Source organism: Cottoperca gobio, chromosome 19 (assembly GCF_900634415.1).
Source record: "Cottoperca gobio chromosome 19, fCotGob3.1, whole genome shotgun sequence".
NCBI classification, from domain to species: domain Eukaryota; kingdom Metazoa; phylum Chordata; class Actinopteri; order Perciformes; family Bovichtidae; genus Cottoperca; species Cottoperca gobio.
The window spans coordinates 14,023,817-14,048,746 of NC_041373.1; the positions used below are offsets into that span (position 1 = coordinate 14,023,817).

The following is a 24,930-nucleotide window of genomic DNA, read 5'->3' on the forward strand; positions in this document are numbered from 1 at the left end:
TTATAAGGTTCAAATGTTGCACACAGAGTGTTGCTAGAGCTGTCATAAACACGGTAACTCATTTGTCAAGGAAACAGTAAATAAACAATATCAAATGTGTAAAAGTCCATAACTAAAACCTTGAAGGCTGAGCCAACATCATAACCATAAAAAACGTTTTAAATCCATCCTTCTGTCTGTGTGTGTGCGTGTGTCTTCTACAGGAAGTTGTGGCAGTGGGGAGTTTCAGTGCACTACTGGACAATGCATCAACATAGCTTGGAGGTGTGATGGGACTAAGGACTGCGCTGATGACTCAGATGAGCTAAACTGTCGTGAGTTCCAGTGATTTTATGAAGTTACATTAATACATGTCTGTTGAATAATCTGCTAACATGCGAAAATAAAGTTTGACGGGAAAAAAGCAACACAGAGAAGAGAGTTGTATATAAACATACAACCATGCTTGAACATAACACTATTATTAATGTGTAAAGTCTTCAATTGTGTTTATTTTGTGTGGCAGCACCTCCATCATGCACCTCGCAGGAATTTAAGTGTGTAACAAGCGGTGAATGCATCTCTTTGGGATTCGTCTGCGATGGAGAGGAAGATTGCATCGATGGTTCAGATGAACAAAGAACCTGTGGTATGCAAAGTGATAGTTTATGTGCCATTGTTAACAATAAGAGAGTGACACAAAACTCATATATGTCATGAACAGTGGCTCAAAGTAGAGCATGTAATCATTTATATCATTCAAAAGTTAAGAGACATCACAGAGGACAGAAAGAAAATAGAAAACACTAATGAGTAAAACCTTACCCATAGGGGCCTTTCAATAGCAAAATGCATAGAGTCCATATTAAAATTGTAATAAGTGTAAACAATCTTATTTTTTTCTGTAATGTGAACAGCTACATATTTAAGATTAGAAAACAATTGTCCAAAACTTTATGAGCCATTTCCTTTGAGTAGTTTAGTAATGAACAGTTGTTCATGGCTCTCCATGGTCTAATTTCTCTGTAACGTTTGAAACCTAACCCACCTAAATGCTCTTGGTTCAGGTGGGCGGACCTGCAGCCCAGACCAGTTCACCTGCCAGGAGGGCCAGTGTATCCCTGGCAAATACAGATGTGACCATGTAAAGGACTGCGTGGACAACTCTGATGAGAACAACTGCAGTAAGACTTTTACATCTACAATGAACTTACCACATTGATATCAGTCCAAAATTCACAATATGAATAATTTTATTTGCATTATTTGACAGGACATTGATACATGTTTTTTCGCAGACTATCCAAGTTGTACTGAGAAGACGTGTGCTAATGGGGCCTGTTACAACAACTCTCAGCACTGCAATGGGCTGCAGAACTGTAGAGATGGCTCCGATGAATTCAACTGCAGTGAGTAGATGAGACTTATACCAAACCCAAATGTTTGAGAGTTTTTTAATTCTTTTTTTAAATCTGTTTATCATAATGTTAAATAAACAAAACAAAAACACTTTCTGTGTGAAATAGTTGCTTAACATGATATGGTAGGAATAGAGCAGTGATGTTGTAATGAGTTACTGTGATGAAAAATGTTGCCTGCTGCAAAATAAACGACCATGTGGGCCATGGGACATATGGATATTAATCCTAGACTGTGGTATTAATAGAGTTAAGTGGTTCTAATTTACATGTTTGGACCACAGCCAAACACAGTGTGTTCGCTGGAAGTGACTTACTCATAGTAAACAACATTATGTTAAAAATGTAAAGATTTATTATAATTTATATTCATCTTATTTACCAAAAATAATTTATATCACAAGATTTATATCCTCGTGTTGTACAATGCATGGGTACAACATAGAAGGGATAATGTCACTTCCGGTCGCCATCTTTGTTATGATTAGGCTAGCTAATGAATAAGTCGCAACTACGGGAAGGTTAAAAAAAAAAAATTGTTATGGAGCAGCAGAGTGATTCATTTTCATTCCAGCTGAATAGAAGAGTGATTCACGAATCTGGGAATATCTTTAAAACAGCCGTAAGTGTATTTTTACAATTAGCTTTTTACAAACATTGGCTCTATTCATATGTGACAGTAGCCTAACTTGAATAGTTTATCATCAACGACGAGGGTCACGAACTGGCGTAGGAATTTTCCACATAATATGTAAAGTTATGTAACACTGTTTGTTCAATGCTTTCACCTAATGCGTTTTTATTTTTTATAAGATACGATACTTTTGCGGTGTTGTTCCGTTTTCTCGTACGTTTGCTTAACGTAAGCTAACGTATAAAGTAAACGGTTTAGGTTGCCCTTAGTTTAGTTAGAGGTTGTTTGACTTCGAGTGTGCCTCGGTTATTCACAACCGTTTTTACCACTTGCATCTAAATTCAGTCTGTGTGTTTTATTTTCAGCGACACAACACTGTCCCATCCACCAGTATCAGTGTGCAAATGGCTACTGTATCCCTCACTCCTTCGTGTGTGACCACTATAATGACTGTGGAGACAACAGTGATGAGCAAGGCTGTGGTAAGGCTGGAACTGTCTCATCATCTTAGTATTTCTCTAAGTCACCTTACATTGTAATAGAGGACAGACTTGATAGTGTTACTATGTTAGAAGGCCAACCTTGTTGTTTAATCATAAAGGGAAGAATTGCACTAAACCAAATTCAGTGTTTTTCATATTTTCGGGTTGCTTGACATTTAGGGAGTGAAAGGTCCAATGCTATACAGAATCTAATCGAATCTATCTGAATTGTGAAGCTATACAATTATTCAATAAATCAATTCATAAATCTTTCTATCTATTTATTCTTAAGTGTACCAGAGCTGTAGTGGCGGTGAGTTCACGTGTTCCAGTGGCCGTTGTATTCCTCAGCGTTGGGTGTGTGACCAGTTCAACGACTGTGGGGACTACAGTGATGAGAGAGGATGTGGTAAGGTGGACTAATAGTTTGAAAATTCAAAATTCAATGTATAAACATTATGAGTTATTTTAGAACATTGCACAAAAGTGAGGCGTGTCTGTATAGCCGAGGAGTTTCATTTGAAAACACTATGAGAAACAAATGACAAATGGAATAACTCATTTAATAAAACATGCTAGCAGAAGACTTGTAAAGACTAGTCTAGTCTAGGTGGGTTCAAATTCAGACGCATCATCAGAATAGAAAGCTGCTTTTTGCATAACTGAAAGAACAGCACATGGAAATATTTCTAGTTCATTATATAATCGCATACGTTTCTGTTTTTAGATAGTAACTCTCGAGACTGTCACCCTGGCGAGTGGGGATGCCCAGGCTCAACCGTATGTATACCAGTGGGCAAAGTGTGTGACAGTAAACCTGACTGTCCTGGAGGAACAGATGAGACTAACTCCACAGCACAGCAAACCTGCAGTAAGTCACACAGATGTTAATGTTTCACATGGGTTTGAGAAATCTACACACATGAGTCCCACAATAAACCACAAAAACTTGCTTTGTATGCCTATTTATTTGTGTCTTTATGCATACAGTGAAAAAACCACATTTGCAGCACTTTGATACGGCTATAAATTTAGGTGCAAGGGTTTTAGACATGTGTATTGTCCTCGTAAATGTTTCTGAGAAGTCAGCTGTTGAGACAGTGATATGATACTTTTGTCTTCCTTATTACTGCTTTCACACTCACCTGGTTTGAGATTAACTTTTCCTGAGGCGAACACTAATGGCCTTCAAACTCAGTTGATGATGGCTATAATGCTGGTCACGATACTGATAATGATGCTCTGGCAGACAGAGCTGTGCACATGATGATCCCAAATAGAAACTTAACTTGCAGCCTACATTCGACCGTGATGTTAATTTATATGACTTCTACTTACAGACCTTGAGCAGTGCTCCGCTTTGAGTTGCGAGTTCTACTGCCACCCGTCTCCTCAGGGAGGCGCTTGCTATTGCCCTGATGGTTTCACTGTAGCCAATGACAGCCGTTCCTGTGTAGGTGAGGGCTGATCATATTTGTTTTTGAAAATAAAATCTACATTCATTGTACATGTACTTTTGTTAAGTAACAGGAGAAAGTGGGTTCTGTAACAAAACAGCTCTTAGTAAGAATGAGGTGACGATGGAGTTGGATCTGGAGTGGTTCATGTCTGAGATCTCTTAACATTGTTGCAGGATCTAGGGATTATTTCCACAGTAACATACATAATTATGTTTTAGGAGCTAAAATGACTCTTAATTTTATAGTACTCTGTTTGCAAATTACTGGTATATATCCTCTTCCTAATGCCTAAAACATAAAACAATGGCTGTTTGTTCTATTGCCCAGACTATAATGACTGTCAAATCTGGGGGATCTGTGACCAGCTGTGTGAAGATCGTCCTGGGACGCACCACTGTAGCTGTGCTGATGGGTACTTCTTGGAGCAGGGTCATGTCTGCAAAGCCAATGTGTCAGGTACAGGTTTAAAAAAATAAAAAATCAATATGACACAGTTAAGGAGACAATACTTTAAAGTGATTCTGGTGTGTGTATTTATTTACTTTTGTTTTCTTCATCTTAACATCTACTAAAGGTTTATGACTTAAAATATATTCTTATTTTGTATAATTTTTTATCAAATATCTAAGATGACTTTTTCACTGCTGAGGTGTTTTTTTGTGTTTTATAGCTGGATTGCCACAGCTCATTTTCACCAACGGGGGTAATGTGATGGCGGCTGATATACATGGACGCTTTGTCAGAACTCTAGTGCCGTCCCAGGGCAAAGGTTACGCTGTAGGGGTGGCATATCACTGGCACAGTGACACAGTCTTCTGGAGTGATACATACACTAAAAAGGTCTGTCAGTCTGGACCAGTCTGGTGATGGTACACTGGAGTCCCTTCTACAATTCACTTTATGAATGATTTGCATGTAAACAATAGTGCGTTAGGAACAATGTGTACATGTGCGTAAAATGTATCTTTCTATGATTAATGTGTGTGTTATGACTCTTAATTCATCATTATAAGCCCCCCCACCCCCCCTATTTTTTTCAAGCTGTGGCTTGAGCAAGCTAATCTCTCTCTTTCTCTCCTCTATCTCTCTCTTTCTTTCTCTTTCTCTGTCCTTTCTCTTTCTCTCTCTATTTCTCTTTATGTATTTTTGTCTCTATGTTTCTATCTTTCTCTTTCTCATATCTTTCATTCTATGTCTCTTTCTTATCTTTATCTCGCATTCTATTTTCTTTTCTTTCTCTCTTTTTTCTCTCTATTTCTCTCTCTTTCTCTTTCTCTGTTTTTCTCGTCTCTTTCTCTTCTCTCTTTCTTCTCTTTTCTTTCTCTCCTTTCTTTCTCTTTCTCTTTCTCTGTCTCTCTTTCTCTCTCTTTCTCTCTCTCGTTCTCTCTGTTTTCTATCTCTTTCTCTCTCTCTCTCTGTCTTTCTCTCTCGTTCTCTCTTTCTCTCTCTTTCTCTCTCTCTCTTTCTCTCTCTTTCTCTTTCTCTGTCTCTTTCTCTGTCTCTCTCTGTCTCTTTCTCTTTCTCTTTCTCTGTCTCTCTCTCTCTCTCGCTCTCTCAAAAAATAAAGCAGAAAGAAAGGGAAGAAAAACCCACTCATGCTAAGCCCTTTCATTTATTTCCCAGGTGTACTCTGTGAACTACAATGGGGGTAACATTAAGGAAGTTCTGACTGCTGCAGTCCAGAGTGTACAGAACCTCGCTGTGGACTGGATCAACTTCAAACTCTATGTCTTAGAGGCCACGATGGAGCGTATCGACATGTGCGACTTTGATGGAGGGAATCGGGTCACACTGGTGGCTGAAAACCTGCAGACTCCTCATGGCCTCGTCCTGGACCCTACAGTGGGGTGTGTTTAAATGCTTTTAGTCTTTAAAAGCTGCTTCTGAAGCTGCTGAGAAGGCATGCATGGCAAACCATATCAGACATAATTTCACGAGCTACATGTTAATAACCTCTGATTTTAATAAGATAAGATTTTGTGATTATATCTTTATTTTTTGTTTGTTTGCAGCTACATGTTCTTCACAGACATGGGCGTTGCTAGTGAGCAGATGAAGCTTGAACGTGCCTTCATGGATGGCAGTAATCGTGTAGCGCTGGTGAAGAGCAGCCTCGGCATTCCAACAGGAATCACCCTGGATATTGTCACCCAGAGGGTCTACTGGTCGGACAGCCACTTTGACACGGTGGAGACTGTCACCTACAGTGGTTTAGACAGGTAAACATCATAGCATCATCATTAAAGATGTCTCCCTACCTGTAGAGTAACTTTAAAGGTACAGTTCATTTGTCCTCTTGGATGTTGATGATCAAACGTAATTTTGCACTTTGAGCACAACAAGCAAAGTACAATGTAGTTCCATTATATTTGAGAGAATGCATACATTTCTACAGCTGATATCTCCAACACTCACACCAAAACAATTTTAGATTGATAAATAGCACTACAGGTAAGAGGAAAAATATGGATTTTAGATTTTAGGGTGAACTGTCCCTTTTTAAGCCAAAGAAGGAAACAATGTCCCATTATGCTGTGCTCTCCTTGATGGCCATTCTGACATGATGTTTTTTCTCAGGAAAATAGTCCTCAATGGTGCAACCCAGGCTCCACATCCTTTTGGAATTGCTGTGTTTGAAAACCATGTATTCTTCACCGACTGGACCAAGATGGGAGTGGTGAGAGCCAACCGGTTCAACGGCAGCAACCCAGCACTCCTCTATCGTACCACAAAGCGACCGGGCCATGTTGTAGTCTCACACCCTGTCCTGCAACCCGTTGGTAATAAAACACAACCTTTAACAAATTACATTGGGTTTAGTGATCAGAGAATGAATCTCTAACTATTAGAAGAAAAATACATCTAAATATTGTCCAGAAACTGCAACCCACTATTTCCTTTAGTTTAACAGCAGATACCCGCCGAATGTCATTCCTCATGTTTATGAATAAATACTACACCATTATGAAAAATAACATTGCTGTCATAAAATGACCACATCTGTCATGTCCTTCAGTGATGAACCCTTGTGGTAGACACAACGGTGGTTGTCAGCAGATTTGTGTGTTGAGTCATCGCTCCGACAATGACGGCCTGGGCTTTCGCTGCAAGTGTCGCCATGGTTACGACCTGCATTCTGACCGTCGGACCTGCTATAGTGAGTTTCCCTTGATTTGAGGGCAAAATGTCCTGGTAACAGTTCGTCTGTAACTCAATTCACAAAAATGTTATAGTAGGTTTGCATCCCATTGAAGCCATAATGTGCATGATCATAACATATTTTTCCTTCTTGAATATTTTTATCTTAATTCCCTACTTAGAAGATGCAACAAACAATTCATAATTAAATTGTTTAGACAGCATGTTTACCTGCTTTAATCACTGCCACTCGCTCTTTGAACAGAGGTGAAGGACTTCTTGTTGTTGGCTACCTCTCTGGGGGTGCGGGGCATTCCACTGAACTTGTCCCTGCAGGAGGACATCACCCTGCCTCTCTCGGGGCTCGGGACGTCTTTCTCTGGCTCTGCCGTGGAGTTTGACGGCAATGAGGAAGCCCTTTTCTACAACGACAGGTCCAGAGGCCTCGTCTATAAGTCAAACCTCAATGGCACTGGTGAATATTTATTTGATTTGTGTTATAAAGCACTGTTTGAGATCACATGTAAAATACATTTTTACGTTGTGCAAAATGAATTTCGAAGTTAATTTGTTACCCACAGGATATAATCATAGTAATACATTTTGTCTTTCGAGTATATATTCTTAATCCTGTGGGTCACACATCACCAAATAGAATTTCTGTTTGCATTCTCAGTCCAACAGATCTTGACAGGCTACAGAGTGGGAATGATTGACGCCATGGCTTACGACTGGACCGCCAAAGTCTTGTTTTGGACCTCGATCAGCTACAAGTCGGTGGTGGCCTTCAGAGTCACAGACAAGTCCAGACGAGACATTGTGACGGGATTAAGGAGCCCGAAAGGAATTGCAGTGCATCCCAGTGCTGGGTGAGTGCTCAAACATATCAGGTGTAAATACTGGAGAGTGATTGGTTTGCTCTGAGGAGATTTCCAGTTGCAGGCACAGGGAATCAAACCCAATACACATTACAACACATTCACAGTGCAGAAGAACCTTTCATTGATATTCTGCATATGCAGTATTTTCAGTATCCTATAGAAAACTGTTGTTTTTTACTGTAATCTACTGCATTACTCCAATTTGGAAATTTAGATTGCTTCTACTTACTTTGTTTCTGAGAATACAGAAAAATAAATACTTCTTATAATCCATAAAATGACATATATGACAGGTTAACTGATTTCTAGAGCTGCAACGATTAGTCGATCAACAGAAAAATCATTTCAAACTACTTTGATAATCGTAAGTATTTTTTCATAGAGCAAATTAACAAATTAACTTGTGTGTCTAACGTTGATCCACAGCTACTTGTTTTGGTCTGACTGGTACCGTCCAGCGGTCATAATGAAAGGCTTCACTGATGGCAGCAATGCTGTTCCTCTGGTCAACACTACACTGGGATGGCCGTATGGACTTTCTGTTGACTATGTGTAAGCACAGTGATGACAAACAGGGAACAATTCTGAGGCATTTTCCAAGGAATAAAATAATGAATGTGGACTACAGTATTTCTTTATATTTGCCGGTTAATTTCTTATGATTTGGGCTTCAACAGGACAGACAGGCTGTATTGGGTGGATTCCCAATTGGACCAGATTGGTCACATTGACATCAGAGGATACGACAGACAGACATTTACCAACATTGGCCAGATCACGCAACCTTACTCTCTTACAATTTATTCAGGTGGGTCTCTTGGTCTCTCCTCATGTCTCCCATTCATTCTAGTACACCTATATTACACATGCACAATATTATCCAAATTGTATATGATAGTATTCAGGTTTATCTTCGTCTTTGACACAATAAAACCTAAACTGTTACATGTTACAAACCACTTAAATGAATGTATAACATATCAGTTTATTCCATGTAAACAATGAATACTCAATACTACTACTGTACTGACTGTACTTTGTTATTTAAATAACTTTTACCAAACTTTTTGGGGGAAATGATAATAACACTGCATTGTATTTATTTAGTTAAATGTTTAAAAGAGCTATTAGCAATTAGTATCCATTGTTGTGCAAATTCATCACATTTAATATACAATAATTAAGAATATCCACTTATTGTGACTGTTCTAAAATAATTTATTGACTCATTTATTGTATTTTGTGAATGAGGATTTGTTTTGCGTACTTTTTGCTAGTCTTTTAAAATGCTGAACCATCTATTTCTCTCAGACTACCTGTATGTATCTGATACAAGGACTAGAGCAGTATTCGAGATGAGGAAGAGGGATGGAGGAGGAAACATTATGATCAGACAAGGGATCACCGGCATCATGAACGTCAAAGCGTACACACCTGACCTCCACAGCAGTAAGTTCTCATACAGCATTGGAGACTGCAGATAGTTGAACACTCCAGTACTGCAGTAACTGATGCAGAGCGATAAGTAAAAAGGCCCAAATTCTGACAGTTTAGAAAAAATATAAATAGAGGACTGGCGACTTGTAGAGCTGACCTCCCGCCAGTTTCATTCATTATAGTGGAAGCGTGTTGCATCAATCTTCACTCCTTGATTATGTCATTCTTTACATAGCCTGCCTATAAATAGTTTTTAAGTTCAATAAACACAGATAGTATTGGATCGGAATTCCTCCCATTTGTGTGGGACATTGAAATCTTCCAGGACACTTTGACCGTCACCAGAACTTTTTCTATTTAGATAAGTGTGTATTTACAGGATCAAGAGCAGTGACAAAATGGAGCTAGAAAAAAAGAATTTTATGCGTATTTCCTTCTCAAATCAAAATATTCAGTGACTGCAGGGCCAGGGTGATAGTTGTGCTGTGACTCAGCCAGATATAATAATCCAGAAACCTGCTGATTGCTTCTTCATCATCCTGACAGCGTTCACCAGCCGCTGCAATATGGTGCCCAACGGGCAATGCAGTCACTTCTGTTTCCCGACCCCCGCCTACAGTCGAGTGTGTGGCTGTCCATACGGCATGAAACTTCAGGCCAATCAGAGGGACTGCATCAAGGACGATTCTGTTCCCCCACCTGACAACAACTGTGGCGACTACGCCTTTGAGTGTGATGAAGGACGCTGTAGACCCAACTCCTACCGCTGTGATGGAATTGTTGATTGCGTAGATAAGACTGATGAGGCCAACTGCACCGACACAGGTGAGTGTATAATATTTTTTAAAATGTGTGTGTTTGAGAAGTGTTGGAAACAAACCATTTTATTAATCCATCTGCCGGCCTCGTATCTTTACCAGGAGCGACCTGCTCTCCAGACGCGTTCACCTGCAACAACAAGCACTGCATCCTGTCCAATTGGCGCTGTGATGGCATGGACGACTGTGGCGACGGCTCTGATGAAACTAGCTGTCCCACTCGTCTCCCTACCACCTGTTCCGCCAACTATTTTACCTGTGATAACAACAAGTGTATCTCTAAAGTTTGGTTGTGTGACGGTGACAACGACTGCGGTGATGGGTCTGATGAGCACAACTGCAGTAAGTGTGCGGGGACTCAGTCACTGTAATGTGATTTTACTTCATAGAATACTGTGCAAACAAATATTACCTTGTAAATGTAATGTAACACAATTCTGATAAATGAGTTGTATCTTTGACTGACAGATTCGACCATCACTACATGCCCTCCTTCCTACTTCCTGTGTCCCGACCACGGCTGCATCTACTTGTCCTACGTGTGTGACGGAGACCAGGACTGCCTGGATGGCTCTGATGAGAAAGATTGTGGTAGGAATCCTTATAACTGCAATCTTTGTTGTGTTCTGTTTTATTGTGTTGATAATAATAACACCTTATTGAGCCAAATAGATTCATTATTGGGTTCTGAAATACCTGTTTATGTTAATTAATATCTTTTTATCTTTAAAGGTTCAGTGTGTAATTCTGAGCCACCTGCTCCAAAGAAATAGGGGGCAGTATATCACCTCTAAACTGGGTCCATACAATCTCTAATGTTTATATTTTAGTTGTAGTAGTTTGGCATATTTATTGTATTCTTTACATTGTGTATTTCGTTTACTCATGTGTAATGCCAGTCAGTCAGTCAGCTGAGAGCCGGTCAGAAAACACTGCTGTGTTATAATCTTCATGTGGAGCTGATCCATCTTTGTTTACTGGGCACTAATGTTAACTGGGGCTGTAGTCTGTGTAACTTTACGTTACTTTGTTTTTTAGACTAAAACCAAAGTGGTAGAAACTAGAAAACGATCCGCATATTTGTCTCGTCTTCCCGGTGGCGGGACACAACACATAGACGTCTTTGACATAACGTCAACACTGTTACCTCTTCACATTCTGTTGATAATGTTAGTTAGTTCAAATTCTGGCATATCTTACACATTGAACCTTTAACCTCCTATTTTTCTTCTGTCCACCTTAAGAGTTTGCATGTGCCTCCCATGAGTTTGCCTGCGCCAGTGGGGACCAGTGTGTCAGTTCGAGATATCGGTGTGATGGAGTGTTTGACTGCAGGGACCATTCTGATGAACGAGACTGTCGTAAGATAACAACCCTGACATGGGTCCTTACTGATATGTATAAGAAATATAACAATTGTGTTAATTAGTGATGTAATTATGGCCGATTGCATTGTTCAATCAGATAGAAAATTATTCTTGACCTGAATGAATTTGAATGCTAGTTAATACATACTACACATTTGTCTTGATGTTTCAGGTTTATGTTGGTTAGTAACTGTAATTTCATTTTAACAAGTCATTTTTAAATATGTGCTGCTCCTCCAGCCACCCGAGGTCCGGGCCTCTGCCACAATAACGAGTTCCAGTGCCAGACCGACGGTTTCTGCTTACCTGCCGAGTGGGAGTGTGACGGCCATCCAGACTGTGAGGACGGATCCGATGAACACAACTCCTGCCCTCCTATCACCTGCAGATCCAACTATTTCCAGTGTACCAACAAGTTGTGCATCCCGACAAGCTGGTTATGTGACGGCGACAACGACTGCCGGGACATGAGTGATGAACAGAACTGCCCCACCCCCCCATTTAGTTGCCCCTCTGGACAGTGGCTGTGCCCCACCGACCAGCTGTGCATTGACTTGGACAAGTTGTGCAACGGCCAGAGGGACTGCCCAAATGGAGCTGATGAGTCGCCTATCTGCAGTGAGTTTTTGTATTATACAGTATATCATATTTAAACCTCAGGAAAGAGTATTCCTACCAAAACAGAATAAACCGAATGATGTTGTTGTATATGTTTTTAAAATATATAAATAAATGTAAAGGCCTGCTGGACATTAGCACAAACGTAGCACAATTTAATTTACAATAAGAAAGACAAACATCGCTGAAATAACAGGAATGAAAATAAAAGCAAAAGTCAGCGACAACAACAGCACGATGCCTAATAAATTAAAAAAACTAATGCTATCTACGCTGGCATGTCATTTCATGAAGACCAAGACGACTGTGCACTGAACAATGGGGGCTGCAGTAACGACTGTGTTCAAGGACCTTTTGGGTCTCAGTGCACCTGTCCACCAGGATTTCAGCTCCTCAACGACTCCAAGACTTGTGAGGACATCAACGAGTGTCTGATCCCAGGTTTCTGCAGCCAGGAGTGCTACAACGAGAGAGGAAGCTTCAGGTGCTACTGCTCATATGGTTACCTCCTAGAGCCGAATGGACGCACATGCAAAGCTGAAGGTAAGCAACAAACATTAACCTTATAAATACATAAAGATGTGATGCCAAGAAAGTTTTGGTTGAATGTTTTTTCAATGATACTCTAGATATTTATTAATCGATGCATATCTGTTTTGTGACAAAACAAATGAAAAAAGCCCTGAATGTAACATTAACAGGAACTCAAAGCATAGTAAGATACTAACAAAGTTAAACACTACATGCAAACAGAGCAGAATATTATTCATTTGCAAAGTTTAAATGAGTGTACTATTTATTTATGAAATTCTTCAGATAAGCTTTTGGTAGCAAACAGGATATTCTTCTGCCCTTAGACCCACTAGCAGCTGTACTTCTGGTTGCCAAACGAAGTCAGATCCTCGCCAACCGGATCAACATGAGACCCCCCCTGTTGGTTCCAGTGATCAGCGGTTCAAGCATTGTGACCGTGGACTTTGATCGTGTAACTTCCAGAATCTACTGGGCAGATGTCTCGCAGAAGAAGATATGGAGTGCCTACCAGAACGGCACAGACCGACGGGAAGTAAGAGAAAAGATATTTCAACCACTGGTCACAAAGTTTCTCTAAAAGGAATATTTCACCCCCACAATTACCGTTTGTATATCAATTACTCACGCTGTGTTACCTTGAGTTGTTGAAGAAACAGATAACATTTTTGATGAATTGAAGTAAATGGGGGTATTTTTCAATTCTTCGTTCACCGTGGAGCCACGCGAGAAAACAACGTTTTCGTCAAGAATTCAAAAATGAGTCGCTGATATACAAATTGTAATTTAGTGAACGAGGTATACAAAGTATATGTCCCTGTTGTTTTAGGTGTTCTCCACTGGTCTGATGGTGCCAGAGAGTATAGCTGTGGACTGGGTGGGTCGGAACCTTTATTGGACCGACTCTGTCATGGAGAACATTGAGGTCTCCACTCTGGACGGTCGCTTTAGGAAAGTCCTCCTCACTAAGAATGTTACCAGCCCCCGCGGACTGGTTTTAGACCCCCGTAACTAGTAAGTAGAGACTCTTAACGAGAAACTGACATAGGCATTTAGATGGTTTTTAAATTGATATTATATTGTTGTTTAACTTTTTGCTTCATAATTCACCTTTGAGCCCCTAAACTACGGAAGCCCTGAGAGGATAGTGAGAAAAAGAAATTGGTAAATGTTCCTTGTTTTTTTCCAAGGAACTTGGATCACCAAGATTAATTGTATTCCTCACGTGCCTCTCTGGGAAGTCACAAGACATTAATATCAAAATTCTTATCTACTTTAATAATATCACACTGTCATTACTCCCAGCACCAACATGATGTTCTGGTCGGACTGGGGTCAGAACCCCAGGATTGAGCGGGCCGACATGGATGGAGCCATGAGACGAGTCATTGTCAGCACTAAACTCTACTGGCCCAACGGTCTAGCCCTGGACTACACCACCCGCAGGGTCTACTTTGCTGATGCCTATCTCAAATATATTGACTACTGTGACTATGATGGCAATAACCGCCATCAGGTCATGGCAAGTGACATGGTAGGTTTAGTCTCATTCAGTGGGGGATATATTACTCATTGCGGGACAAGACAACAAAATGTATTGTTTAATATTTTTGAGATGTGGTACAAATCAGGGAAAATGTCAGTATAACACTTCCTCCTTTTAGCAGTTACTCATTATAATAGTGGGAGTTATTTGGATTAATAACATTTAAACTTAAACACATGATCCCTGTGCACCTCACACCAGGTTCTCCAGCACCCACATGGTATGACCATCTTTGAGGACAACATCTACTGGTCGGAGCGCTACACCCAAAAAGTGATGAGGACGAACAAGTTCCATGGTGGCAACATCACCACTCTGGTGAACAATGTCTACCAGCCCATGGGCATCGTTATGGACCATCCCATTAAACAGCCCACAGGTACCTTCCAATCAAACAATTCTAAAGTGTATTAAAATGATGCAATGTAGGAAAGTAAAAGCATGTCTAATCTGTAAGCATTGAGTATAAATTGAGCTCTCTGGAGTGTCACATGTCATATTAAGTCTGATTGAAGTTGACACTGTGGTTTTGTATTTAGCCATCAACCCATGCAGAGAACACCTGTGCACTCAGCTGTGCCTGCTGTCAGGCATTAGACCCAGGTACTACACCTGCCACTGTCAGTCAGGCTGGAAGCTTGGTGACGACAAGCTCACCTGTATCAAAGGTATTTTACAGAAGCTAGCTTGTATCTTATAGCACCCCCTTGTGTGAATGTTGTGTTCCTCTTATCTGTACTTTTATTTTATTCTAGATGAGACTCCCTTCTTGATGGTGGTGAGAGATTCAGTGATTTTAGGCATCCCTCTGGACCCCGCTGACCCTTCCAACAATGCAATGGTCCCCGTGTCTGGTATTATCCAGGGACGAGACATTGACTTTGATGACCAGGAGCAGTTAATTTATTGGGTGCAGAGCACTGTGAGTGGAGGTCTTAAATTTAACCTTGGAGGAATGTTTTTATGATATAAATGAATGTGATGCAAGGATAGCTTTTATTTTAATTGTGTTATTAAAGGCAACAGTAAATTATATCCTATGTTATACTTGAATAGTATCCATGTAGAAGAGAAGTTGCTTGAGTTGATTATGTCCATAACATAACATTTTCCTTAGTTTTTTAGTTATTTGTTTACGCATTAGTTGAGTATCTACAGTTTAAAAAAGGCTAGTTTTGATGCGTGGTCTCTGATGCTCTCATGTCAGGGTTCTATATGGAAAGTGAAAACCAGCGGTACCAACAGGTCTGAATTTGCTCCAGCTGCTTTCATGGGCTCGCCGTCTGGTCTGGCATTTGATTGGATAAGCCGAATAATGTATTACACCAATCCCACTGTTAAGGCCATAGAGGTAAGTAGACAAAACATTACTAAATTACTAGAAAACAAATGACTAGAAGGTAAATTACACTGAAATGATAGAGGGGGAAAAATACAACAGCTGGGAAAAAAGTTGATTAATAAGAGAAGGTTCTGTATTGTTGATGCGTATAACCATTTAAAAAAACAAACTCATTCACTGTTTTCTATATAGCACATTCATTAGTTCAGTTATTACATATGTATATTGGATTTCTTCTTCATATATTTAGTATATATTTATTTAGTTTCCTGGAATGTATAATTCTTAATATTTGACCATGTGTGGGTTTGTTTTTGCCTTATATCAATGTTTTACCTCCTAATTTATGTTTTTACATCATAACTTCACACTTCCCTTTAGGTTATCCGTGTGGATGGAGACCAGCACTATAGGAAGACCCTCATTACCTCCACTGGTAAACCGGACGGAGCAGGAGAGCCCATTGGAATAGCCCTGGATCCAGCCCGAGGGTAAAGCCTCTGCTCGACCTGTGGAGTATTTGCTCTATTACTTGAATGTAGTGACATGGCAAAAAATAATGAGAGGAACAAATCATCAATCGCCAAACATATTTGAATGACTTCTGTGTTTTTCTAAAGCGAGATCAATACATATTCATTTGTACTTACGTACTTACTGGCACTGGAAAGACCGAACCAATAGACCAGGACGCGATAATTGGACGGCATTAATTGAGCAGACAAAAGCCGGCTGACAAGGACAAAGCGGTCTAATAGTTTGAAAAACCATCACCTAATTGGAAATTAAAAGGATTTTTATTCCGCCAGCAACAACATCTCCATCTCAATCATGTTTCTTGTGATATAAATAACCCAGCCACAACTATAAACATTCATAGGTGACACAGTTCCTGCATTTTAATATGTCTGTATATTCTGAATGTTGTTTTAAGAAGAGGCGAGTTTCATTTGAAAAACCTTTGAAAAGAACAGCATGATGACTCTTTTGTTTCTCACATTTACACTTTCCCTTCACAGGAAACTGTTTTGGACAGACAAGGGGTCAGACAATGGAGTTCCTCCCAAGGTTGGCAGTGCTGACATGGACGGAGGAAACCTCAGGAACCTCTACACGGGCAACCTGGCGAACATAGGATTCATCGCTGCTGACCTCTCGACCACGAAACTGTACTGGGGTGTGGCGGGTTCAGGGGTGGTATGTACTAATATAATTATCCTCAACTGACTGTACTCACCTTTTAGTTGTGAAAAAAGGTTTACCATTTTAATGTATATTTAATAATGAAACATCACATCTTTGTCACACTATACATCAAGTCATTTCCACCCAAATAATGTGATGTGTTCAGACCAAGCTTCTGTTTTTAATACATGTTCTCCTAGTTTTTAAGTTACCTCCCGTGCTTACCTTTTACTAATCTTCATCCTGATTAAACTACCTTCAGTAACCTCTTCCTCTTTTCCTCTCCTTGCTTGTTGGCCCAGATTGAGAGCGGCACCATGGATGGAGTAACCCGGGTGGAGGTGGTGAATGGCCTGTCCCATCCATGGGGGCTGACGATCCACCAGAACCACCTCTACTATACCGACCTGGAACTACGAGGTCATTGAGAGGGTGGACAAGGACACCGGTGCCAATATGGTGGTGATGAGGAGCGGCATGTCTGGCCTGCGTGCCCTCAAAGTGCACGCCAGAGACGGTATGTGGACTCACCGGTTTTTCATTTTAATTCAGAGGTGTCTGCCCTTGAGCTTTTTTGGTGTTGTCATTCAGACTGTTATATTATGCAACAGTTAATTACTGCGGCTGAGTGAGCGAATAGGAGTGTAGTGTCTTCCTCAAGGACGGCACACAGCAGGATGGAGTGCCACTTGTATTTCATCCGTTGAATGTAGCTTTTGTGTTGATAAGGCCGTTTACCTTCCTTTACGTCATAGTTCTTTTTTTATGCCTCCGCGTCGGCGACAGCTGTGATCGGGGCATTATGTTTGCGGGGTGTCGGTACATTCGTCCGCCCCATTCTTGTGAACGTGATATCTCAGGGACACCTTGAGTAGATTTAATACATTTTCAATGCTCTATGAATAACACATGTGCACAATAGTGCTTAGAAACAAGTCACACATGTTTTTCTTTCTCTCTCCCACATCAGACTCAGCAGGGACCACCAACGCCTGCAGCTCCAACAACGGGGGATGTCCCCACCTCTGTCTTCCCAAACCAAATAATCAGAAGACCTGTGCCTGCACCACAGGCTTTAACCCCTCTCAAATTGGCTCCCTCTGTGAACAGTATGAATCTTTCGCAATTGTCTCCACACCAAAGTACATCCGTGGCTTCCACATAAACAGCTCCGACCACTCTGAGGCGATGGTACCTGTCGGTGGAAGTATGTTGGCTTGATATTGTTCTGCATTATGGTTTTGTAAGTTTTTTTTGCTATAAATACCAAATGATCAGTTGATACAAGTAGCATTTCTTTCTTTTTGCAGCTTCCTACTCCATTAAGGGCCTGTTGGACCTCCATATTGAATCCGGCTTTGTATACTGGACTGACAACAGCACCACCACCTCATACAGGGGCATCTTCAGGGCCAAAACAGATGGAGGGAGTTACAAAACTGTCCTCAACTCTGGCATTGGCAGAGGAGGCATCCAAGGCCTCGCTGTAGACTGGGTGGCGGGTATGAAACCACTCAACCATCCCTTCATTTATCCATTATCTTTACAGGGTGGAGACCCGAGGAGCAAATATATTAAGTACTTAAGTACAAAAATCACACATTAATAAGTCAATGTATTAATTGCTTGCAGAACTAAACTTCTATGTTACCCTGTCAAGCACTATAGCTTTTTCATCTCTCTATTAACTTCCTTAGGTAACTTATACTTCACCAATGCCTTTGAAGGCGAGACATTCCTTCGAGGTGCTTGCCATCAACACCACCTACCGAATGATCCTCCTCAAGTCCTCCCAGGATCGGCCCCGTGACGTGGCTGTCAGCCCTAAGCTTCGCTATCTCTTCTGGACTGATGGTGGCCAAACACCCAAAATTGAGCGTGCCCTGCTGGATGGCACAAACCGCACTGTGTTGGCATCAGACAGCCTAGCGTCACCCTCGTGGCCTTACCATTGATTACACCAATGATTTCCTCTACTGGACAGATGATGTTCTTGATATGATCTCCCGAATGGACCATAGACGGCACACAGAGGCAGATTGTCCGATATGGGAGCCGGTATCCATCTCCAACAGGGATGGCTATATTTGGAAACTACATGCTGTGGGTGGATAAAAAGCTTGGGAAGCTCCTACAGGCCAGTAAGGACCCAGCCAATACAGACCAACCAGAGGTGAGAGTTAAATCTGCCTGATTCAACACAGTTACTGCTTTCGTGATGGTGATGATTCAGCTTACAATTATATAAAACAAAGAAACACACAAGATTCGTGCTTTGAGAAACTGGAACAGTTAGTTGCAGCCCTGGCAGTTGGCATCAATACTGGTTTAGTAATCATCGTCCTGAGAATTATATTGTAAGTGAGATTCTCTCAGAAAAACACTTAAAAGGTAAATAGTCTGTGTAACAGACTGTGTCAGTTGAATGTGCAATGCCCATGCTTGTAAATAACGAGACATTTCTTTCCAATGGTTCCAGGTTATTCGAGACAATCTTGATGGGCTGATGGATGTCTCTGTCTTTGACGCTCATGTCCAGCCTACATCTGCCAACCAGGTGGGCTTTAACCCATGTCAAGAAGATAACGGACGTTGCCAGCAGCTCTGCTTTGCCATTCCAGGCCAGGAGGCACCAAAATGTGGCTGTGCACATGGGTCACTCCTTAATAACGGAGTAACATGTGGTTATGGACAAGACGAGTTTCTAGTTTTCACCACAGACTACACACTGAACAGCTTGAGGTTAGATCCTACGGATCACGGCACCCCCTATCCAACGGTGAACTTGGGCTACAACTTGATGGCTTTGGATTATGACTTCAAGGAGAAGAGAATTTTCTTCACCCAGTATATGGGAATCGGACGGAGCAGAATTGGCTACGTCACCACGACATCCATCACAGGCCCGCCTGTCTTTATAGCTACAAGTGAGTTTAGCATTAAATGTAATTGCAGTTCAAATAATGTTTTTGAAAGGCTCAACGCCACAAATATGGATTGAAGCTGAATATGTCATAAGATAAAAACATGTAGGAAATGATTACTTCTTTCTTTTTTCAACACATTTTGACTTTTGGACTTCACAACGATCTGGAGTTATTGGAAATGTTTGGATCCCACAAGTCAAAAACAATCCTACGCAGCCACCACTGGAATTAATTCTACAAATAGTATAATAACTTATAATATTAGTGTAGCCTAATCTTTATCTGCAACTGTGCAGAAATACTGGGTTTAAACAGAATGAATAGACATGCAAAGAAAAAGGATCTGTGCAGCATTTGAATGTTGAAAATCAAATGTCAACGTTATGAATGAAGCTTCAAACTATTTGGTACCAATAGTACAACCCTACTGTGTTCCCTTTGTTGGGACTAATATTTAATTCTCCCCGCTTTATTTTCACTCTCTTCTCTCACACTGTTACATTTTCTAATTTCCTTCATGAGCTTATCATTGTTTTTGTCCCTCTTTGTTCAATAACCTCTCCTCTGTGTTACACGGCTCAGATTTAGATGACCCGGAGGGATTGGCGTATGATTGGGTCAACAAGCGTCTCTACTTTACTGACTACTATAGCCGCAATGTCCAGTCCGTGGGGCTGGATGGGATGAACCGCTCAATCATCGCCCATGCAAACCGTCCCAGGGGCATCATTGTTGACCCCTGCTATGGGTAAAAGCAACAGACCACTCCTTCACTACCCAAAGTCTACAGATTGGACATAGATGATTTCTGTACTCACTATGATGCTCATCTTCTTCCTTCTCACTATGCTCTCTCTGCCCAGTTACCTGTACTGGACTGACTGGGGCTATCCAGCTAAGATTGAGAGGGCCACACTGGGTGGAAACTTCCGGATCTCCATCATCAACAGCAGCCTGTCAACCCCCAATGGCCTGTCTCTGGATTACGAGGAAAGGATGCTCTACTGGGCTGATTCCTCATTGTATGTCCATTTGTATTTTATATATATATATATTTACGGTTGCAGGAGATCCTATAATGCTCACATTTTTTGACAACTCCTCTTCTCCCCCGCTGCTTCCTGCAGTGAAAGGATTGAGAGGTCCTCTCTGACTGGGGAGAACCGACAAGTGATCGTGCAGGGGGTGCAGTACCCATACGCGATGACTGTTTTCCAACAGGACATCTTCTGGACCGACTGGACGGAGAGAGCCGTCTTTAGGGCCGGGAAGGACGATGGCTCTGGCTTCACAGTGCTGGCCCAGGACCTGCAGTACCGACCAAACGACATCCATGTTTATGCTGCATCTAAGCAGGAGAGCTGCAACAGCTCCTGTCAGCAGTTCAACGGAGGCTGCAGTAATATCTGTGTTTCTGGTAAGAGCAGACAACTAAACAAGGCACTGAATCCCCTACTCCAAGTAACACATCAACTAACAGAAAAATAATATAGTATTATTGGTTATACATACATACAATTCAGGCTTATAAAACGTAATACTGCATAATATAAAAAATCAAATCTTCCATAAAACCTCTTGAAGCTTGGTAAGTGTTTGGTTTCTAAAATGAGTTCTTCATTTCCATTTAGAACTTGCTCACTAAAAAGTCAGAGCAAGTTCTTAACTTCCTGAACAACACAAAGAGACACACAGTACTGCTAATTAAAAATAAAGGTTATCTCTGTGTTCCCTTCAGTTCCTCTCCATTCTTAAATTCCCTCACCTCCCATAATCTCTCCTGCAGGTCCATTGGGGCCCGAGTGCCAGTGTCCTCATCTGGGGAAGTGGTACCTGGCCAACAACGGCAAAGACTGTATCAAAGAGTCAGGGAAACGCTGTCAGCCAGAGCAGTTCACCTGTCTCAATGGCAACTGCATCACAGCAAGCTGGAAGTGTGACGCCTACAACGACTGCCAGGATAACTCTGATGAGCTGGAGAGAGTGTGTGGTGAGAGAAGAGGTTTAATCTGACTTTAAACAGTGAATGGTTACATTTAGTGGGGAGGTAGAAGCAACCCAGGTCACCTGGTATAACGGGCGACCCATATGCAAAGCCTCAGTGGCCTGGGGTCCGATTCTGACCCATGGCCCTTTGCTGCATGCCCTCTCTCCCCCCTTTCATATCTCATTCTGTACTATCAATAAAGGCACTAAAACCCCCCCCTCAAATTTTTATTTTTTATTTTAACCCCCCATTAGGTATCAGAGGTGCTACGCAATTTCAACTTGGACAAGGGACACGCACATTTTGTTATTGTTTGTTTGTATTATTGGTAAAATAGTATTGTCTGCTAAACTTTGGATTGCTTTTAACTAAACAACAGAATGCTTAAAACATAAATTTCACAGAGAGTTAAATCAGCACTCTGTTGTTCCTCCTGCTCAGCCTTCCACACCTGCTCCGCCATGGACTTCACCTGTGACAATGGGCGTTGCCTGCCGCTCAGCTACGCCTGTGACTACACAGACGACTGTGGTGACAACAGTGACGAGCGAGGCTGCGCCTTCCCCACATGCAACCCCGCTACCGAGTTCACCTGCGGCAACGGACGCTGCATCAGTGCAGCCTTCGTCTGTGACGGCCACAACGACTGCAGAGACAACGCCACTTCTGACGAAATCAACTGCCGTGAGTGTTGATTAGGCTCATCAAGAGATTGATTCTTGAAATGATGGATTGATTACGGTGGAAAATTAGATACTCAAGATTGGAAAACGGTTAGGAAATTGTTATTCTAACGTTGTTTGTTCCACTGCACGAGTAATATCCATTCTGTGCAGCTGAATAAGTAATAATGTGTCCCGTGTTTTTGATCCTTTGGTTGATGTTTTGATCTTTGCCCTCTCCAGCTGACAGGACATGTCCTGCGGGCCAGGTGAAGTGTGACCGCAACAACATCTGCATCTACCCTGAGAACCTGTGTGATGGCTACAACAACTGTGGAGACAACAGTGATGAGAATCCTCTCTTCTGCGGTACGTTGATTACTGGACATTTGTCCTACTGCTGAGAGAGAGCGTAAGAAACAGAGACATGCTGGTAGTAACTGTATCACCTACCGACTTCATGTTTTACATGCTGGTTAGATTCAGTAGAACTTTACATGGATATATATTTGTGTTCCTGTGCTACAGCGGGTCGTACATGCTCTCCGAATCAGTTCAGCTGCGATGGAGGGAAGTGTATCCCTGACTCTTGGGTGTGTGACTCCATCCAAGACTGCAATGATGGGACAGATGAACCTCTTTCCTGTGGTGAGTTCTCTGCATTGAAATCTAGGCTTTTTAGACGGGTACATCTTACATTCAGGGACCACGTTCAGTGTCTTGATATCTTGACATGACTCAATTGACTGATTACGGTCTGTGATTGGAGCAGATCTCTTAATGCATCTTGAAAATGATTTCTCTTTCTTTGCTGCTCTGCAGTGGATCAAATCAAAACATGCAGTCCCAGCCAGTTCACTTGTACCAATGGAAACTGCATCCCCCAGTCTTTGGTCTGCGATGGCAACAATGACTGCTGGGACAACAGTGACGAGGCTCCTGAACTACAGTGTGGTGAGACATTTATTCATTACCCTGTGTGAAGGTAATACTGATAATCTGTGTTAGAGGCTAGAAACATATTCTATATTTGAGCAAAACAAATATTTACGGCTAAATGTCTGATATTGCATATGTTTATGGTATCATATAGTTCATCCCCCGTTGACCCTTCTCCTCCTCTCTCTGTCCCCTTCAGGCCAACGCACCTGCAGTTCCAACCAGTTCACCTGTCTAACCTGGTACCCCGGCTACCCGCGCTGTGTGCCGCTAAGCTTTGTGTGTGATGGGGACAAAGACTGCGCCAACGCAGCTGATGAGCTCCAGAACTGCCCCAACCGCACCTGCCATTTGAACGAGTTTGCCTGTTCCAACGGGCTTTGCATCGTCCTCCCCTATCAGTAAGTAGGAAGTGTGCGTGAGTGTATAAAAGTATTTATAATCATTAGTTTACCAGTCCGAAAAAGTAATTATCTTGTTTCCTCCTCCCCAGCTGCGACCGTGTGAACGACTGCGGGGACGGCAGTGATGAATTGGACTGTACATATGACACATGCAGCATCAACCAGTTCACCTGCGGCAACGGCGCCTGCATCTCGTCCTCCTTCACTTGCGACGGGGAGAGCGACTGCATGGATGGCTCAGATGAGGCGGACAGCTTGTGCACCACGCCCCAGCCCACCTGTGCTCCCCAGCAGTACATGTGCAAGTCAGGCGACTGTATCGACATCAATAAGGTGTGCAACGGACAGAAGGACTGCCAGGACAACAGCGACGAAAAAGGATGCGGTGAGAGATACAGAAATATGATGCTATGTGACAATATTGATATAAGGTAAATGAATAGCAGCACTATCTTAGAATATATGAATGTACACGTGTACCTAATGCGGACATATGTGCTAATTTTCAGGTTCATACTTTTGGCTTTCTACTTGAACCTGTTTACAGAGAGAGAAGCAATAAATGCTCAATTTTGTCTACTTCACCTTCATTCCTCGTTCTGTTTAGGAGTCAATGAATGTCCGAAACCCGTCGGTCCACAAGTGTGCCCAGCTCTGCACCGACACCCTCACCGGTTACTACTGCTCCTGTAACCCCGGCTACCAACTCATGCCAGATGGCAAAGCCTGCGAGGACCTCGAGGAGTGTTCCAGCACACCTGCCGTCTGCAGCCAGATCTGCGAGAACACTGTTGGCTCGTACCACTGCAAATGTGCCCCGGGGTACATCCGTGAACCAGATGGACGCACCTGTCGTCAGAACAGTGGCATTACCCCATACCTGTTGTACAGTAATCGCTACTACATCCGCAATTTGACCACTGACGGGTCACATCTGAGTATCGTCCTGCAGGGGCTTTCCAATGTGGTGGCGTTAGATTTTGACGACCAAGAGAAGAGGCTTTATTGGCTGGATGCAGGGTCAAGAAAGATTGAGAGGATGCGTTTTGACGGGACCGACAGGGAGATGTTGAAAGACGAAGTAGGAGGAGCTGAAGGCCTGGCACTGGACTGGGTGGGCAGGTGTGTGAAATGGAAGGAACTTTATTAATAAAGCTGTTTTTGTCAATAAATAA

General features: G+C 41.9%; 1 protein-coding gene across 1 annotated transcript in view; it reads left to right on the forward strand.

The window, feature by feature from the left end:
* Positions 1-24,930, forward strand: part of lrp2b (low density lipoprotein receptor-related protein 2b) — a 38,751-nt gene that overhangs the window by 741 nt on the left and 13,080 nt on the right. The window contains 57 exon segments of the mRNA XM_029455718.1: positions 204-314; positions 506-628; positions 1,047-1,163; positions 1,278-1,388; positions 2,397-2,513; positions 2,806-2,922; positions 3,241-3,384; positions 3,854-3,970; positions 4,301-4,429; positions 4,644-4,813; positions 5,597-5,820; positions 5,986-6,192; positions 6,551-6,753; positions 6,990-7,130; positions 7,377-7,586; positions 7,788-7,980; positions 8,419-8,544; positions 8,670-8,800; positions 9,304-9,441; positions 9,976-10,254; positions 10,350-10,589; positions 10,716-10,838; positions 11,492-11,608; positions 11,855-12,232; positions 12,527-12,775; positions 13,090-13,298; positions 13,593-13,777; positions 14,069-14,297; positions 14,511-14,688; positions 14,849-14,977; positions 15,065-15,231; positions 15,517-15,660; positions 16,033-16,142; positions 16,671-16,848; positions 17,009-17,013; positions 17,099-17,180; positions 17,223-17,249; positions 17,251-17,353; positions 17,807-18,043; positions 18,147-18,338; positions 18,534-18,577; positions 18,579-18,770; positions 18,772-18,849; positions 18,851-19,009; positions 19,316-19,763; positions 20,346-20,511; positions 20,627-20,785; positions 20,891-21,180; positions 21,550-21,753; positions 22,192-22,434; positions 22,656-22,781; positions 22,941-23,060; positions 23,235-23,366; positions 23,551-23,752; positions 23,845-24,140; positions 24,363-24,376; positions 24,378-24,877. Coding sequence (XP_029311578.1) covers positions 204-314; positions 506-628; positions 1,047-1,163; positions 1,278-1,388; positions 2,397-2,513; positions 2,806-2,922; positions 3,241-3,384; positions 3,854-3,970; positions 4,301-4,429; positions 4,644-4,813; positions 5,597-5,820; positions 5,986-6,192; positions 6,551-6,753; positions 6,990-7,130; positions 7,377-7,586; positions 7,788-7,980; positions 8,419-8,544; positions 8,670-8,800; positions 9,304-9,441; positions 9,976-10,254; positions 10,350-10,589; positions 10,716-10,838; positions 11,492-11,608; positions 11,855-12,232; positions 12,527-12,775; positions 13,090-13,298; positions 13,593-13,777; positions 14,069-14,297; positions 14,511-14,688; positions 14,849-14,977; positions 15,065-15,231; positions 15,517-15,660; positions 16,033-16,142; positions 16,671-16,848; positions 17,009-17,013; positions 17,099-17,180; positions 17,223-17,249; positions 17,251-17,353; positions 17,807-18,043; positions 18,147-18,338; positions 18,534-18,577; positions 18,579-18,770; positions 18,772-18,849; positions 18,851-19,009; positions 19,316-19,763; positions 20,346-20,511; positions 20,627-20,785; positions 20,891-21,180; positions 21,550-21,753; positions 22,192-22,434; positions 22,656-22,781; positions 22,941-23,060; positions 23,235-23,366; positions 23,551-23,752; positions 23,845-24,140; positions 24,363-24,376; positions 24,378-24,877 — 9,763 coding nt within the window.